The sequence below is a fragment of the Taudactylus pleione genome, unplaced genomic scaffold (genome assembly GCF_031769625.1).
Source record: "Taudactylus pleione unplaced genomic scaffold, aTauple2 ptg001919l, whole genome shotgun sequence".
NCBI lineage: Eukaryota > Metazoa > Chordata > Amphibia > Anura > Myobatrachidae > Taudactylus > Taudactylus pleione.
Window position 1 is genome coordinate 763,523 of NW_028286316.1, and position 17,108 is coordinate 780,630.

The following is a 17,108-nucleotide window of genomic DNA, read 5'->3' on the forward strand; positions in this document are numbered from 1 at the left end:
CTCCGATTGAGATCTCGGGGTTGAACGGCGGTGGTGTGGGGGGAGAGATGTGGGGTGTGGGTGAGACTCTGGGTGGGGAAGTGGGTGGTCCCTTTCAGGGGGCTCCTTGCTGTGCGGTTCAATGACCGGCACGCTTCCCCTGCTGGACCTTTGGTCGACAGTCTTCAGAGTTTCTGGTGGTGTGGTTGGTGAAATGAAAGTCAGATGTGGGTACCCAGGCGGCGTCCCATGCAGTGATTAGTCCCAAAGTACTTGCCTACTGGCAGGATTTGTATGTACGTAGGTAAGCGATGCGGCCGTGTTGCAGAGATGGGTGTTGTGCAGTGGATGCTTTGATGTTCTGCGCTGGTGGGTCGTCGGACCGTGGAAGGCACTGTGTGCCCTGCGGGAGCTTGCCGGACCGGTGGGTTGTGTTCAGTGGGTGTGCAATGCCGGCATCGTATGCTGGGTGCTTGGTCCCCTAGGCCTGCTGGTGGCTGCAGTCCAGAGCGCTAGGCTGGTAATGGGGACGGGTTCCTTCCTCCGAAGGCACACTGGTCTAGCCTGTGGATCTTGGCACCCTTGGGGGGAGCACACTGATGTGTCTTCTGCTGTCGGTGCCCACGTGCAATGGCTGGTCTGGGACCTGGGGCCGGTCTGTGGGGTTTGACCGGTGGTCACGGCCGTTGTGTGCCTCTGGGTACGGTGAGAGGTGGGTCTGGCACAGGATACCGGTAGCTGGTGGTGCCACAGTGTTTCTGTCCAAGGCTTGGCTTGTGTGGTCGCAACCGGGGGCTTCAGCTGCAGGGAGATGGTAAGGAGGTGGCGCGATCCCGAGGTGTGGGAAGGGGCGCTGAGGGGTATGCAGGGAGAGTGTTAGAGAACTGGGGTGTCTCCAACACATTTAGGCAGTATTCTGCCTTCTTCAAGGAGGTAGATAAACACACCCCAACAATTACAGGAAAAGCACACCTTTCTCCTTTCTTTTCACATACAACCTATAATCACCAATGATACTCAGGAGTTCACCATCGAGACCCTGCAGCATCAGTCACTGACTTAACCCACGAGGTCTTTATGCTAGCACCTTAGTTTGGCCATAATTTCCCTCCCCAACTGCTCCCCCACAGTGCACAACTGTCCATGTAAACTACATACACCCCCTTCCCTATGTACAGTCATCTGTACTGTTTGTTTTCTTGGTGTCTGTTTTTGCTCTTTGGGAGGTTATAGGCTAACACCTACATCTGGCCTTATATAATATCAATAAATAATTAATCTGTTTTTTCATGATACTGCATCAATTTGTTTTCAGCTTATAGGATTGACTTGACCCTTATTGCACATCAACTATTCTTATAATTATTAGAGATCAATTTGATCTAATAAATAAAAATCCTTCTGTAGAGATGCCAGGCTGCAGTAATTTATTTTATTGCATTCCTTCCTCCAGAATCACAATTACAGCATACAAGGTTTAACTGTTTAACCCACTAAAATGATAGCGATAAAATATCAGGAAATAGTGGTCAGTTCTACTGATTCATTCAAACCATCTGGGTGGATTGAATTCAGTTAGAACATCCAGATAAGCCCCTGTGAGAGTTCAAATTAAATAGTATAAATTATTAATTGCACCTATATCAAGCCCTATATTAATCATTTATTATTGTTTAGAATTCCCAAGCACTGTACATCCCTCCGCTTGTATAGTAATGTCACACATCCCAATTATGTGCAGATAGAGAACTTCAAATTTGAAATACTGTGTGACTGGAGTGTTCCTACAGCCCTGTTTTGTATCAGCTCATGGAAATGCTTTCTTCTGTGTGATATCTGATGTCTACCAAGATGTGACTTCTGTGTAAAACATTTCCCACACTCAAAGCATGAAAATGGTTTCTTACCTTTGTGATCTCTGATATGTAACAAGATGATCTTTCTGTGTATAACATTTTTCCACATTCTGAGCATGGAAATGGCTTCTCTGATGTATATTTAGAGCCGATTTATATGTAAAACATTTCCCACACTCAGAGCATGTAAATGGCCGCTCATCTCTGTGACTTCTCTCATGTATAAGAAGATCTGCTTTCTGTGTAAAACATTTACCACACTCAGAACATGGAAATGGTTTCTCACCTGTGTGATGTCTCTGATGTGTAACAAGATCTGATTTCTGTGTAAAACATTTCCCACACTCAGAACATAGAAATGGCCTCTCACCTGTGTGACTTCTCTGATGTATAACAAGATGTGATGTATTAGTAAAACATTTCCCACACTCAGAGCATGGAAATGGCTTCTCACCTGTGTGACTTCTCTGATGTATAACAAGATGTGATGTATTAGTAAAACATTTCCCACATTCAGAGCATGGAAATGGTTTCTCACCTGTGTGACTTCTCTGATGTTTAACAAGATTTGATTTATCAATAAAACATTTCCCACATTCAGAGCATGGAAATGGTTTCTCACCAGTGTGACGTCTCTGATGTCTAACAAGAGCTGATTTATCTGTAAAACATTTCTCACACACAGAGCATGGAAATGGTTTCTCACCTGTGTGACTTCTCTGATGTCTAACAAGAGCTGATTTCTGTATAAAACATTTCTCACACTCAGAACATGAAAATGGTTTCTCACCTGTGTGATAGCTCTGATGTGTAACAAGCTTTGATTTATAAGTAAAATATTTCCCACACTCAGAGCATTGAAATGGCTTCTCACTTGTGTGACTTCTCTGATGTGTTATAAGATTTGATTTCAGTGTAAAACATTTCTCACACACAGAACAGGGAAATATTTTTTTGTCAGGTGTATGAGCTGCACTATGTGTAACAAAAGCTGAAGTATCAGGAGAACATTGGTCACAATCAGAGGGATCAGATGATATAGCTGCACTGTGAGGTACTGGATGTATATTTAGCATAACGGGATTATCTCCTGGAGATTCCTGTGTGATGTTATCTTCTATTTTAATATCTGTAGATAAGAGGAGATCTTCCTCTAATGCATTCCTGCTTGTGCGTCCATCTGCTGAAAATACAATAACTGTATTATTGTTATTATTATTATTATTATTATTATTATTCAGAGTTCTTCATAAAGCTCACACATATTTCACAGCGCTTTACAGAGAATATTTGGCCAACAGGCTTACAATCTATATTCACAACCATATCTACTAGTACACACAATATGCACATTTGTGTCAGAAGCCAATTAACCTACCAGTATAATTTTTGCAGGAAACACATACAAACTCCACACATCACGTTGTTTGAAAATTAAACTCATGAACTTATCGCTGTGAAGCAGCAATCCTAACCCCACTACACCACCATATTATAAATGAAGAGGTTTAGCTGTTTAATTTTATGTTTAATTTGCAGGTACAAACGATGACCACATTATTACATTAACAAATGAACCAACGAGAAACAAGACTCTCATTGAACACATAAAATGGCACAAGCACATTATCTGCACAAGTCATAGATCCAGCCACATGGACTATCTCAGCCAGTGACGTTGGTGAACCACAATATCCATCTAGACCTCCCTCACACATACACACGGGAAACTTGTGGGATAATAACTAACAACTGCGTCCACACTACACAAAGTTCTCCAGGTGGGAACATATATATAGCAAAAGCAGCTTCTATATGGTCCTCCCCACCAGAGTCATGCTACTTATACCTCTTTTCCACCAAAATTCTGGGTCTGACCCGGAGTTGGAACAGGGTTCCTATCTGGATCAGACCCGGAATTAAGCGGCGCCGACTCTGGACATTCCCGAGTCGGCGCAGCTCACACCGGCTTTTCAGGCGTGAAAGTGGACGCTTGGAGATAACGTCATCTCCAAGCGCCACTGAAGCCGGACCAATCAACCGGCTTGCGGCGCACTGCAGGTCATCAAGACCCGGAGTGTGCCGTACACACAGCAGGGTTTCATGGGTTACTCCCGTGTTAAACCCTATTATTTACCTGGGTTGGATTGCCGGGTCACTCGACCCGGCGATCCAACCCTCACCCCTTTTACACCAAGGAGCTGCCCGGGTTAACCCTGCAATAACCCGGGTTTTAACTCCGGTGTAAAAGGGATATCAATTAGGGTAATGAGTCACTGTATATAAATGCTGAGAGGGAAGGAGAGCAATAGGACAGAGCAACACAGAATGATGGTGGCACAGAGCAGGGGAGACAGGACATGCCAGTGGAATGTCCAAGGGCACAGAGCAGGGGAGGCAGCAAGATAGGGTAGGGAATGTCCAAGAGCAGAGCGGTGAAGGCAGCAGGACATAGTAGGGGAAAGGCACAGACCAGAGGAGGCAGCAGGAGAGGGGAATGTCACAGAGCGGGGGACGCAGGAGGACAGGGTAGGGGAATGGTATAGAGCAGGGGAGGCTGCAGTTCAGGGTAGGGGAATAGAGCAGGGCACAGCGGGGGAGGCCAAAGGACAGGGTAGGGGAATGGTGCAGGGCACAGAGCGGGGAAGGCAGCAGGACAGAGTAGGGGAATGGCACAGAGAACCGAGTGGGGGAGGCAGCAGGACAGGGTAGGGGAATAGAGAAGGGTACAGAGCGGGGGAGGCAGCAGGACAGGGTAGAGGAATGGAGAAGGGTACAGAGCGGGGGAGGCAGCAGGACAGGGTAGAGGAATGGAGCAGGGCACATAGCGGAGTAGGCAGCAGGACAGGGTAGGGGAATGACACAGAGAACCGAGTGGGGGAGACAGCAGGACAGGGTAGGGGAATGGTGCAGGGCACAGAGCGGGGGAGGTAACAGGACAGGGTAGGGGAATGGCGCAGGGCGCAGAGAGGGGGAGGAAGCAGGACAGGGTAGGGGAATGGTGCAGGGCACAGAGTGGTGGAGGCAGCAGTACAGGGTAGTTGAATGGTATAGAGTGGGGGAGAGAGCAGGACAGGATAGGGGAATGGTGCAGGGCACAGAGCGGGGGAGGCAGCAGTACAAGGTAGGGGAATGGCATAGAGCGGGGGAGACAGCAGGACAGGGTAGGGGAATGGTGCAGGGCACAGAGTGGTGGAGGCAGCAGCACAGGGTAGGAGAATGGCATAGAGTGGGGGAGAGAGCAGGACAGGATAGGGGAATGGTGTAGGGCACAGAGCGGGGGAGGCAGCAGGACAGGGTAGGGGAATGGCGCAGAGCAGGGGAGGAACTTCTGCTCCATGGGAGATTTCTGTCCTCCCTCAGCTCGCCTTAGGGCACAGAAAAGTAACAGCGGAAAGAGGAAGACAGCAGGAGGGCAGAGCAGGATACAGAGACAGGTCAGCAGATAAAGTGTATGAGTACAGAGCATCCAACCACAGAAATGATGGGTGTGTGGTTGTGTTTGTGTGATGGGTAGTACACAGTATATTGATAATCACATATTATTCATCACATTGACCAGTGATTTATTTAGTATAGCTACATCCCTTGCAATGATGTATGAGATACACCAGAGAGTGTGGGGAGGAGACTGGTCAGATTTCTGGGCTGGTAACACACAGAAGGAGTATAATAATGGCATATGGCTCCTGACTCCTCTACTGGGCAGATACATTTCCCTCATTAGTTTGTACTGACAGAGGAGGGTGTAGGATAAGAGATTGTTGTAGTGAAAGAACAAGGAGCATATGTGACTTTTTTCTGTAATAAGTCTTTATTACTCACCTGTGCTGATATCTGTAGGGATTTCCTCCTCCTTACACTGCTGATCACTCCTCACATATGTATCTTCTCCCTCTATATATCTTTTTTGTGCCTTATTATCAGCCACATATGTCTCTTCTTTTCCCTCTGTATCTTCTGCCTTCATATCAGTCACATACGTCTCTTCTTCTCCCTCTATATCTTCTGCCTTTATATCAGTCACATACGTCTCTTCTTCTCCTTCTGTATCTTCTGCCTTCATATCAGTCACATACGTCTCCTCTTCTCCCTCTATATCTTCTGCCTTCATATCAGTCACATACGTCTCTTCTTCTCCCTCTATATCTTCTTCCTTCATATCAGTCACATACGTCTCTTCTTCTCCTTCTGTATCTTCTGCCTTCATATCAGTCACATACGTCTCCTCTTCTCCCTCTATATCTTCTGCCTTCATATCAGTCACATAAGTCTCTTCTTCTCCCGCTATATTTTCTGCCTTTATATCAGTCACATATGTCTCTTCTTCTCCCTCTATATCTTCTGCCTTCATATCAGTCACATAAGTCTCTTCTTCTCCCGCTATATTTTCTGCCTTTATATCAGTCACATATGTCTCTTCTTCTCCCTCTATATCTTCTGCCTTTATATCAGTCACATACGTCTCTTCTTCTCCCTCTATATCTTCTGCCTTCATATCAGTCACATACATCTCTACTTCTCCCTTTATATCTTCTACATTAATATCTGTCAGATACGTTTCTTCTTCTCCCTTTATATCTTCTATCTTAATATTAATCAGCGCTGCAAACTAAAGATAAATAGTTTTTTAATAATGTTTGATTTTGTTAATAGAGATTACACAGTATAATATCAGAGTATAAGAAACACAGCTTCTGTACAGATCATATATTGACAGTCACTGTGGTATATTAGTGAGACCCTAAATCCCACCTACCTGATGCTCCTGTGGGGTCCTGTGATTCTCCTCTGTACAATCCTGTGAATAAAGAGGACGGGGGCATCTCTCTGGGGTATTTCTGTTACTGGGTCCAGCTGTAGGAGACACACAGTGACTGAGTACATTGTATATATGTGACTATCAGGTGATGTGTGTATATCGGGGGACCCCATACCTGCTCTCCCCTGTACAATAAATGACAGTCTCCTCTTACCCAGTGATGTGAGGGGCCGGTGATTCTCCATCATCACGTCCTTGTACAGACCCTTGTGTTCCTCTATATACTCCCCCTCCTGCATGGAGACATAGACAGTGACATCCTGACACCTTATAGGAACCTGACACACACAATGATACAGTCATCACCCAGACACATCCTCTGGTGTTACTGTATAATGTCCTATTTCCCAGCAGTCACCTCTCCAGTCATCACCCAGACACATCCCCTGGTGTTACTGTATAATGTCCTATTCCTAGCAGTCACCTCTCCAGTCATCACCCAGACACATCCCCTGGTGTTACTGTATAATGTCCAATTCCCAGCAGTCACCTCTCCAGTCATCACCCAGACACATCCCCTGGTGTTACTGTATAATGTCCCATTCCCAGCAGTCACCTCTCCAGTCAGCAGCTGAATGATCTTGTTGGTGAGTTCCAGGATCTTCTGGTCATTGTGTCCCTCATGTATTAGTGAGTGAGGTTGAGGCACCGTGATGGGGCTCTGGGTCCTGCTCAGTCCTCCTGACACACGTGGATGGTTGCTGGATGTCTTCTTCACTATTGTGTAATCCTGTGTATTGGGGGAGACACAAATTATCACTGCATACAGTCCCAGATCCCCTCACCTCCCCAGTCATGTCAGCGCACAACAGGGGGTGTAACAGCTGTACAGAGATGTCAGTAACACAGGGGTAAGGGAAGGGAACAGAAGAGGTTAATAACACAGGGATAGGACATCAGGCAGCCCAGGGGACAAACAAAGGGTTAAGCAATACAGAATCCCATCAGTCACTCTGCAGAAATGATGAAATGACAAATGACCGCACCTCAGATGTATGTTACATGTGTGACCAGCCTGCCGGCCGTGTGTGTGCAGCGTAGGGTGGGGTGAGACATGTCCTGGGGGATAATCAGTGACACTCTGAGGATCTGGGGACTGTCACAGCCACTGGCTGTCTCTGAGAGAGTCTCTATTGCTCAGGATAACAAGACGCCCTGACAGACAGTCTCAGTGTGTGCCCATGTTACCGCCAGCCCCACCATCTTACACCTGATGCTGGGACAGTATAACTGATATGAGGCGCAGTGTAATGGGAAGCAGTGGTCTACCTGCTCTGGCCTGGTGGGTAATTAGAATGACTTAGAGCACATTACACAGGAGAGATCTTGTTACCTTACTTATTGAACCACCCTCATACATAAGGGGTTGGTTACAACATCCTGATGGTCAAAGTCCAGATGGTTGGAATTTCGGCATCAGAATCCTGATAGTGAAAATGTCGGGATTTTCATTAAGTATCCTAAGGTTAACCCTAACCCCAACCCACCCTCCTGCAGCCTATCTCTAACCACCCCCTCCCCCAACTAACCCTAACTACCTCCCTCCCCACCCAGCCTTACCATAAACCTCCCCTCCAGTACCCTAACCCGCCACTCCTGCAGCCTAACCCTAACACTCACCGGTTGAAGCTGTCGGCATTTTGACCCGTCCGGATCCTGCAGACATTATAGGGCGCATCAGGATTCTGACTGTAGGAATTCAGACTATTTCCCATACATACATGTTATACCTATTATGTGTTATTTCTTTCTCTGACAGCTCATTAAAGTTACTATTACTCTGTATCTGCTGCTATGTAATAACAGGATACCACAGGCTGCTCCACCTGTATAATAATTGTAGCAGGACACCACAGGCTGCTCCCCTGTAAATAATATTAATAATAATATAACAATAATAACAATAATTTTAAAAGGACACCACAGGCTGCTCCCCCCTATATAATAACAGAACACCACAGGCTGCTCCCCCTGTATAATAATAATAATAATAACAAGACACCACAGGCTACTCCTCCTGTATAATAATAACAATAATAATAACAGGACATCACAGGCTGCCCCCCCTGTATAATAAAAGTAACAGGACACCACAGGCTGCTCCCCCTGTATAATAGTAACAGGACACCACAGGCTGCTCCCCCTGTACAATAACAATAAAATGACACCACAGGTTGCTCCCACTGTACCATATTAATAACAGGACACCACAGGCTGCTCCCCCTGTATAATAATAATAATAGCAGGACACCACAGGCTTCTCTCCCTGTATATTAGTAATAAAAGGCACCACAGGCTGCTCCCTCTGAATAATAATAACAGGACACTACAGGCTGCTCCTCTTGTATAATAATAGTAACAACAGGACACCACAGGCTGCTCCTCCTGTAAAATAGTAACAGGATACCACAGGCTGCTCCCCCTGTACAATAATAACAAAATGACACCACAGGCTGCTCCCCCTGTATAATAACAGTAATAACAGGATACCACAGGCTGCTCCACATGTATAATAATAATAACAGGACACCACTAGCTGCTCCCCCTGTATAATAATAGTAATAACAGGACACTACTGGCTGCTTCCCCTGTATAATAATAGTAACAGGACATTGCAGGCTGCTCCCCCTGTATAATAGTAATAGGACACCACAGGTTGCTCCCACTGTACCATATTAATAACAGGACATCACAGGCTGCTCCCCCTGTATAATAATAGTAATAACAGGACACCACAGGCTGCTCCCCCTGTATAATAAAAGTAACAGGACCACAGGCTGCTCCCCCTGTATAATAATAGTAACAGGACATTGCAGGCTGCTCCCCCTGTATAAGAATAGTATTAACAGGACACCACAGGCTGCTCCCCCTGTATAATAATAGTAATAACAGGACACCACAGGCTGCTGCCCCTGTATAATAGTAATAGGACACCACAGGTTGCTCCCACTGTACCATATTAATAACAGGACATCACAGGCTGCTCCCCCTGTATAATAATAGTAATAACAGGACACCACAGGCTGCTCCCCCTGTATAATAATAGTAATAACAGGACACTACTGGCTGCTCCCCCTGTATAATAATAGTAACAGGACATTGCAGGCTGCTCCCCCTGTATAATAATAGTATTAACAGGACACCACAGGCTGCTCCCCCTGTATAATAATAGTAATAACAGGACACCACAGGCTGCTGCCCCTGTATAATAGTAATAGGACACCACAGGTTGCTCCCACTGTACCATATTAATAACAGGACATCACAGGCTGCTCTCCCTGTATAATAATAGTAATAACAGGACACCACAGGCTGCTCCCCCTGTATAATAATAGTAATAACAAGACACCACAGGCTGCTCCCCCTGTATAATAATAGTAACAGGACACCACAGGCTGCTCCTCCTGTATAATAATAATAATAATAACAAGACACCACAGGCTGCTCCACCTGTATAATAATAGTAATAACAGGACACCACAGACTGCTCCCCCTGTATAATAATAATAATAATAACAGGACACCACAGGCTGCTCCCCCTGTATAATAATAATAATAACAGGACACCACAGGCTGCTCCCCCTGTATAATAATAGTAACAGGACACCACAGGCTGCTCCCCCTGTGTAATAATAATAGTAACAGGACATAACAGGCTGCTCCCCCTGTATAATAATAGTAATAAGGACACCACAGGCTGCTCCCCCTGTATAATAATAGTAACAGGACACCACAGGCTGTTCCCCCTGTATAATAATAATAGTAACAGGACACCACAGGCTGCTCCACCTGTATAATAATAGTAATAACAGGACACCACAGGCTGCTCCCCCTGTATAATAATAGTAATAGGACACCACCAGCTGCTCCCCCTGTATAATAATAGTAATAGCAGGACACCACAGGCTGCTCCCCCTGTATAATAGTAATAACAGAACACCACAGGCTGCTCCCCCTGTATAATAGTAGTAACAGGACCCCACAGGCTGCTCCCCCTGTATAATAATAGTAACAGGACCCCACAGGCTGCTCCCCCTGTTTAATAATAGTAACAGAACACCACAGGCTGCTCCCCCTGTATAATAATAGTAACAGGACCCCACAGGCTGCTCCCCCTGTATAATAATAGTAACAGGACCCCACTGGCTGCTCCCCCTGTATAATAATAGTAACAGGGCACCACAGGCTGCTCCCCCTGTATAATAATAATGACACCACAGGCTGCTCCCACTGTATAATAATAATAACAACAGGACACCACTGGCTGCTCCCCCTGTATAATAATAATGACACCACAGGCTGCTCCCCCTGTATTATAATAATAATAACAGGACACCACAAGCTGCTCCCCCTGTATAATAATAGTAATAGGACACCACAGGCTGCTCCCCCTGTATAATAATAGCAGGACACCACAGGCTGCTCTCCCTGTATAATAATAGTAATAACAGGACACCACAGGCTGCTCCCCCTGTATAATAATAATAATAATAACAGGATACCAGAGGCTGCTCCCCCTGTATAATAATAGTAATAACAGGACACCACAGGCTGCTCCCCCTGTATAATAATAGTATATGACATTACCAGGGATAGAGAAGAAGCCGCCGCTAGACCAGGATCACAGGGCAGCCGGTCATGTGACGCTGATGCTGCTGGAGTAAGGGGGAGGAGCTCCGGGCACTAGAGCAGGACTCTATGTACAGCTACAGCAAGTGTCCCCAGTGTGCAAAAGAGACGGAGGCGGCGGCCATTTTCCCGAGGCCCAAATCACTTCATGAAGAACAACGGGTGACTATAGATCCCCTTCAAGTCTCCTATTTGTATAATACAGGCGGTGCAGACTCTGTTGTTACTATAATACATGTGGAGCAGACTCAGTTGTTACTATAATACATGTGGAGCAGACTCAGTTGTTACTAAAATACAGGTGGTGCAGACTCTGTTGTTACTATAATACATGTGGTGCAGACTCAGTTACTATAATACAGGTGGCGCAGACCCCGTTGTTACTATAATACAGGTAGTGCAGACTCAGTTGTTACTATAATACAGGTGGCGTAGACTCTGTTGTTACTATAATACAGGTGGCGCAGACCCCGTTGTTACTATAATGCAGGTGGTGCAGACTCAGTTGTTACTATAATACAGGTGGCGTAGACTCTGTTGTTACTATAATACAGGTGGCGCAGACCCCGTTGTTACTATAATACAGGTAGTGCAGACTCAGTTGTTACTATAATACAGGTGGCGTAGACTCTGTTGTTACTATAATACAGGTGGCGCAGACCCAGTTGTTGCTATAATACAGGTGGAGCAGACTCAGATGTGACTATAATACAGGTGGCGCAGACCCCGTTGTTACTATAATACAGGTGGAGTAGACTCTGTTGTTACTATAATACAGGTGGCGCAGACCCCGTTGTTACTATAATACAGGTGGCGCAGACTCTGTTGTTACTATAATACAGGTGGCGCAGACTCTGTTGTTACTATAATACAGGTGGCGCAGACTCTGTTGTTACTATAATACAGGTGGCGCACTTATAATACCGGTGGCGCAGACCCCGTTGTTACTATAATACAGGTAGTGCAGACTCCGTTGTTACTATAATACAGGTGGTGCAGACTCTGTTGTTACTATAATACAGGTGGCGCAGACCCCGTTGATACTATAAAACAGGTGGCGCAGATGCTGTTGTTACTGTAATACAGGTGACGCCGACCCCGTTGTTACTGTAATATAGGTGGCGCAGACCTCGTTATTACTATAATACAGGTGGCGCAGACTTCGTTGTTATTATAATACAGGTGGCACAGACTTCATTGTTACCATAATACAGGTGGTGCAGACTCAGTTGTTACTATAATACAGATGGCGCAGACTCCGTTGTTATTATAATACAGGTGGCGCAGACTCCGTTGTTATTATAATACTGGTGGCGCAGACCCCGTTGTTATTATAATACAGGTGGCGCAGACTCTGTCGTTACTAGCGTTCCCGCTAGGCTGTTTTAGCTGCCGGCGCTCGCTCAAACAACCTGCCGGGTGCTGTTAACCCCTCCTGGTGGTGCAGACGTCGTTGTTATTATAATACAGGTGGCGCAGAATCTGTTGTAACTATAATACAGGTGGTGCAGAATCTGTTGTAACTATAATACAGGTGGTGCAGACTCCGTTGTTACTATAATACAGGTGGAGCAGACTCTGTTGTTTTTATAATACAGGTGGTGCAGAACTCATTGTTACTATAATACAGGTGGTGCAGACATTGTTGTTACTATAATACAGGTGGTGCAGACTCTGTTGTTATAATACAGGTGGCGCAGACCCCGTTGATACTATAATACAGGTGGTGCAGACCACGTAGTTACTGTAATACAGGTGGTGCAGACATTGTTACTATAATACAGTTGGCGCAGACCCCATTGTTACTATAATACAGGTGGTGCAGACATAGTTGTTATTATAATACAGGTGGCGCAGACCCCGTTGTTACTGTAATACAGGTGGTGCAGACATTGTTACTGTAATACAGGTGGCACATACCCCATTGTTACTATAATACAGGTGGCACTGACCCCATTATTACAATAATACAGGTGGCACAGACCCCATTGTTACTATAATACAGTTGGCGCAGACCCCATTGTTACTATAATACAGGTGGCACAAACCCCATTGTTACTATAATACTGGTGGCTCAGACCCCGTTGTTACTGTAATACAGGTGGCGCAGACCCCATTGTTACTGTAATACAGGTGGCGCAGACTCCGTTGTTACTATAATACAGGTGGCACAGACCCCATTGTTACTATAATACAGGTGGTGCAGACTCAGTTGTTGTTATAATACAGGTGGCGCAGACCTCATTGTTACTATAATACAGGTGGCGCAGACTCAGTTGTTGTTATAATACAGGTGGTGCAGACTCCATTGTTACTATAATACAGGTGGTGCAGACTCAGTTGTTACTATAATACAGGTGGCGCAGACCTCATTGTTACTATAATACAGGTGGCGTAGACCCCGTTGTTACTATAATACAGGTGGCGCAGACTCAGTTGTTATACAGGTGACGCAGACCCCGTTGTTACTATAATACAGGTGGTGCAGACCTTGCTTGCTTGGTAACTGATTGCTCTGATGCCTAGGGATAGGGATTATAAAATGGGTCAGCGAGATTTGGTAAATATATGGAATTCTCCTGAACGTCTCAGCGCACTGCAGCGCCCCCTGCCTCTAGAACTCTCAGTGCACGTCCTTATTTGGGAATGCTTGACTTAGGGATGGACATTGGAGGTCAACCATCAAATGTTTGAAACGTTCGATGTGAAGGTAACTAACCATCGCATCAAAATAATTCAATGGTAAAACTATTTATATGTTATGCACATACGCAATAATAACTGCAGCTTGGTAGGCAGGGGGTGGGTTTGGGGGCAGGGTCTGGAGTAACAACATAATACTGTGTACTCTCTAATGTGTGGATTCAGTCTTTGTATATAAATGAAGGTACATAAATAAGGGAACAAGAAACCAGTGACTTATAGTACAATACAATGCAGGACAAGGGTTATACACATTGCTGCATTAGTGATCAGAACACTAGAACACTCACATAAGCAACAAGGCGTGTTAGGTGCTCTAGTGGGGAGTGAGAGGTATATGTAAGTATAAGTAAGGAGAAGCACAAGAGGGAAGAGGGCCCTGCTCGTCAGAGCTTACATTCTAATGGCTGTCCCCACGCTATGCTGCTGGGACTGTAGGGTACACTACATACCCAGGATGAACCCATGAAGATTTCCTGATGCTGGCAGCAGACAAGGAGCCAGGGGAGGCATAGCTATTAGCAATTTAAAAAAAAAACAAGCCACCATCGGAACACCATTGAATGATTACCACCCGATGGTAACAAACAATCGAAGGCCGCCATCGAATGGTAAAAACCACTGCCATAAATACAAACATTGATGGTGAGTAAACATCAGATGTCAGTGTCCATCCCTAGTGTGACAGAAAGGCAGAAATTACAGCCTCCTCGTATGAAGCTGCTCAGGGCAGAGTGGAGCCCGTCAGCCCTGCACGGAGTCAGCTCTGCTCCTTGGCACGATCTGCATACACGGTGAGGATACATGCATCCTCACCACTACCGTGCCTTCTCTATCACTGCACATTGTGACCAGATCTGTGGGTTGGGTTACCACCTTTGAAATTTTATGGACAAAAACAGCACTTTATATGCTATAAAGACCCCTCGTGCTCTTTTATATGACTTAGAGCCCCCTTGTGCCCCTTTATAAGTCTCAGCGGACAATCACACCCCTTCATATGCCTGAAAGCCCCCTTATGCAGCTATATGCCAGCCGAGAGGCCACACGTGCCTTTATATACCTCAGAGCGCTCTCACACCCTTTTTTATGCCTATGAACCCACTTGCACCCCTTTATATTGGTGGCCTGCAAGTGTGACTAAGTGATATGCAGCTGACATCGAAAAACAGGAAGAGTGCCAGTATGGAGTTACAGTATGTTAGCCTGCCGTTCTGGGTGCTCAAACAGAGCTAGAGTATGTTTGCCATCTATTCTGGAGAATGGAGTTTTAAGTGCATTAGCAATCCGTTCCTGGTGCTGGATTAGAGCTCTGATACCCTTAACCAACTGTGACGGAGTGAGCTCTGAGTATGTTAGCCAGGTGTTTGGGCTGCCAAATTGGAGGTCTGAGTACGTTAGCCAACAATTCTAGATGCCAGACTAGGACTACAAGAACCTTGGCCATCCCTTCAAGCTGCCCCAATTAGGCCTCCCAGTGCTTCAGCCACTCCCAGTGCCTCTGGGTGCCGGAATAGGGCTCTAAGTTGCCAAGCCGTTCATTCCAGCTGCTGGAATAGGTGTTGGAGCAGTAGTTCTATCTGTTTGAGAACAGGTGTTCGGTTACTAATTCCATCTCTTCCAACTCCCCGAATAGGTGTCTCAGTACCATGGGTGTAACTAGAGCTTTGTGGCCCCGCAGCAACATTTTGAAGGGGCCCCTGTAAAACACACATACCCTAAGGTATGCATCCACATACAAGGCATCCAATACTGGAACACTGGAAGCAACATCATCATATCTAGGGAGGGAGCTATTAACCCTCTCACCAAGGAAAGCTCAGGCCAACCATGGTTACCAAGTGACTAATAGAGGGGGAGCACCCCTGAGTGTCTGTGTAACTCCCTATACACGGATCAGATCCACTTCCTCAGGCAAATTGCATCAAGTATGTGTCGTGGAGGTCCAGGTCTCTTGGCCACGAGAGGACCATTGGTGAAACCTCCAGCAATGCCGTGTGGTGGTCACTGAGCAGCCCTATGAACTGGGTTAGAAGAACTTCTAATAAAGACTGACCTAGACTCTATGGCTCTGGGAATGAGGGGATTAGTGGTCATTCAGTGTACTGTTACATTTATATAGGCAACATGATAGCATAGTGGACAGCATTTCTACTCTACTCTGGGGTCGTGAATTTAATTCCCAACCAAGGTCCTGTATGTCTGGATTCTGTATGTTCTCCCCCTGTTTGCATTGGTCTCTTCCAGGTGATCTGGATTCCTCACACTCTCCAAAGCCACACTGATAGGTTAGTTCTTTCATAAATACCCCTAGTGTCTGTGTGTGGGGGCACTCTGTCCATGTGGTAGGAAATGTAGATTGTAAGCTACCCTGGAGCAGAGACAGATGTGACTAAATGTCCCCTGTAAAGCGCTGTGTAATACGTGCGCACTACATAAATAACTGGTAAGAAATAGCTTCTAATAATTATATTTATTTCTAGATTTCTGTGCAGTGAGGCGTCAGATCCTTGTTACTAGAAGTCACGTGAGGGTGAGACGTGTCCTATATAAATCACTGATCACTGAGGATGGACAAGGACAGGAGTTAGATGACTGAGAGGAAACTAAATCTCACCATGGAGATCATCTACCTGCTGACTGGAAAGGTGAGGGGATCTGGGAGTGTCACAGTGACATCACTTATATCTATAGTAATAATACAGGGTCATGACTGGGGAGGTGAGAGGATCTGGGAGTGTCACTGTGACATCACTTATATCTATAGTAATAATACAGGAACATGACTGGGGAGGTGAGAGGGCCTGAGAGTGTCACAGTGACATCACTTATGTCTATAGTAATAATACAGGGACATGACTGGGGAGGTGAGGTGATCTGGGGGTGTCACAGTGATATCACTTATATCTATAGTAATAATACAGGGACATGACTGGGGAGGTGAGGGGATCTGGGAGTGTCCCAGTGACATCACTTATATCTATAGTAATAATACAGGGTCATGACTGGGGAGGTGAGAGGATCTGGGAGTGTCACTGTGACATCACTTATATCTATAGTAATAATACAGGGTCATGGATGTAACTTATATCTATAGTAATAATACAGGGACATGACTG

General features: G+C 45.7%; 1 protein-coding gene across 3 annotated transcripts; it reads right to left on the reverse strand.

Moving 5' to 3' along the window:
- Positions 1-1,383: 1,383 nt before the first annotated feature.
- Positions 1,384-11,356, reverse strand: LOC148436189 (uncharacterized). Of its 3 annotated transcripts, none has more exons than XM_088465239.1 (7): positions 11,245-11,356; positions 7,991-8,081; positions 7,214-7,387; positions 6,812-6,890; positions 6,595-6,692; positions 5,661-6,447; positions 1,384-3,033 (listed from the first exon to the last, which is right to left on the reverse strand). In XM_088465239.1, exons 2-7 carry the CDS (start codon positions 8,015-8,017, stop codon positions 1,883-1,885), a joined length of 2,316 nt encoding a protein of 771 aa, XP_088321365.1. In that variant the 5' UTR covers positions 8,018-8,081; positions 11,245-11,356; the 3' UTR covers positions 1,384-1,882. The 3 variants fall into 3 exon arrangements, with proteins under 3 accessions (XP_088321365.1, XP_088321367.1, XP_088321366.1); XM_088465241.1 differs by having other exon boundaries at positions 1,384-3,015; positions 11,245-11,355; XM_088465240.1 differs by having other exon boundaries at positions 1,384-3,018; positions 11,245-11,355.
- Between the last annotated feature and the right edge of the window lie 5,752 nt (positions 11,357-17,108).

Excerpts from the sequence above, each read along its gene's own strand:
- LOC148436189 (XM_088465239.1), bottom strand. The coding sequence starts at position 8,017 with ATGTATGAGGGTGGTTCAATAAGTAAG. Across the intron at positions 6,693-6,811 it reads CCGGCCCCTCACATCACTGG|CTGGACCCAGTAACAGAAAT; the intron begins GTAAGAGGAGAC and ends TGTCTCCTACAG. Across the intron at positions 3,034-5,660 it reads CCCTACAGATATCAGCACAG|TTATTGTATTTTCAGCAGAT; the intron begins GTGAGTAATAAA and ends ACAATAATACAG.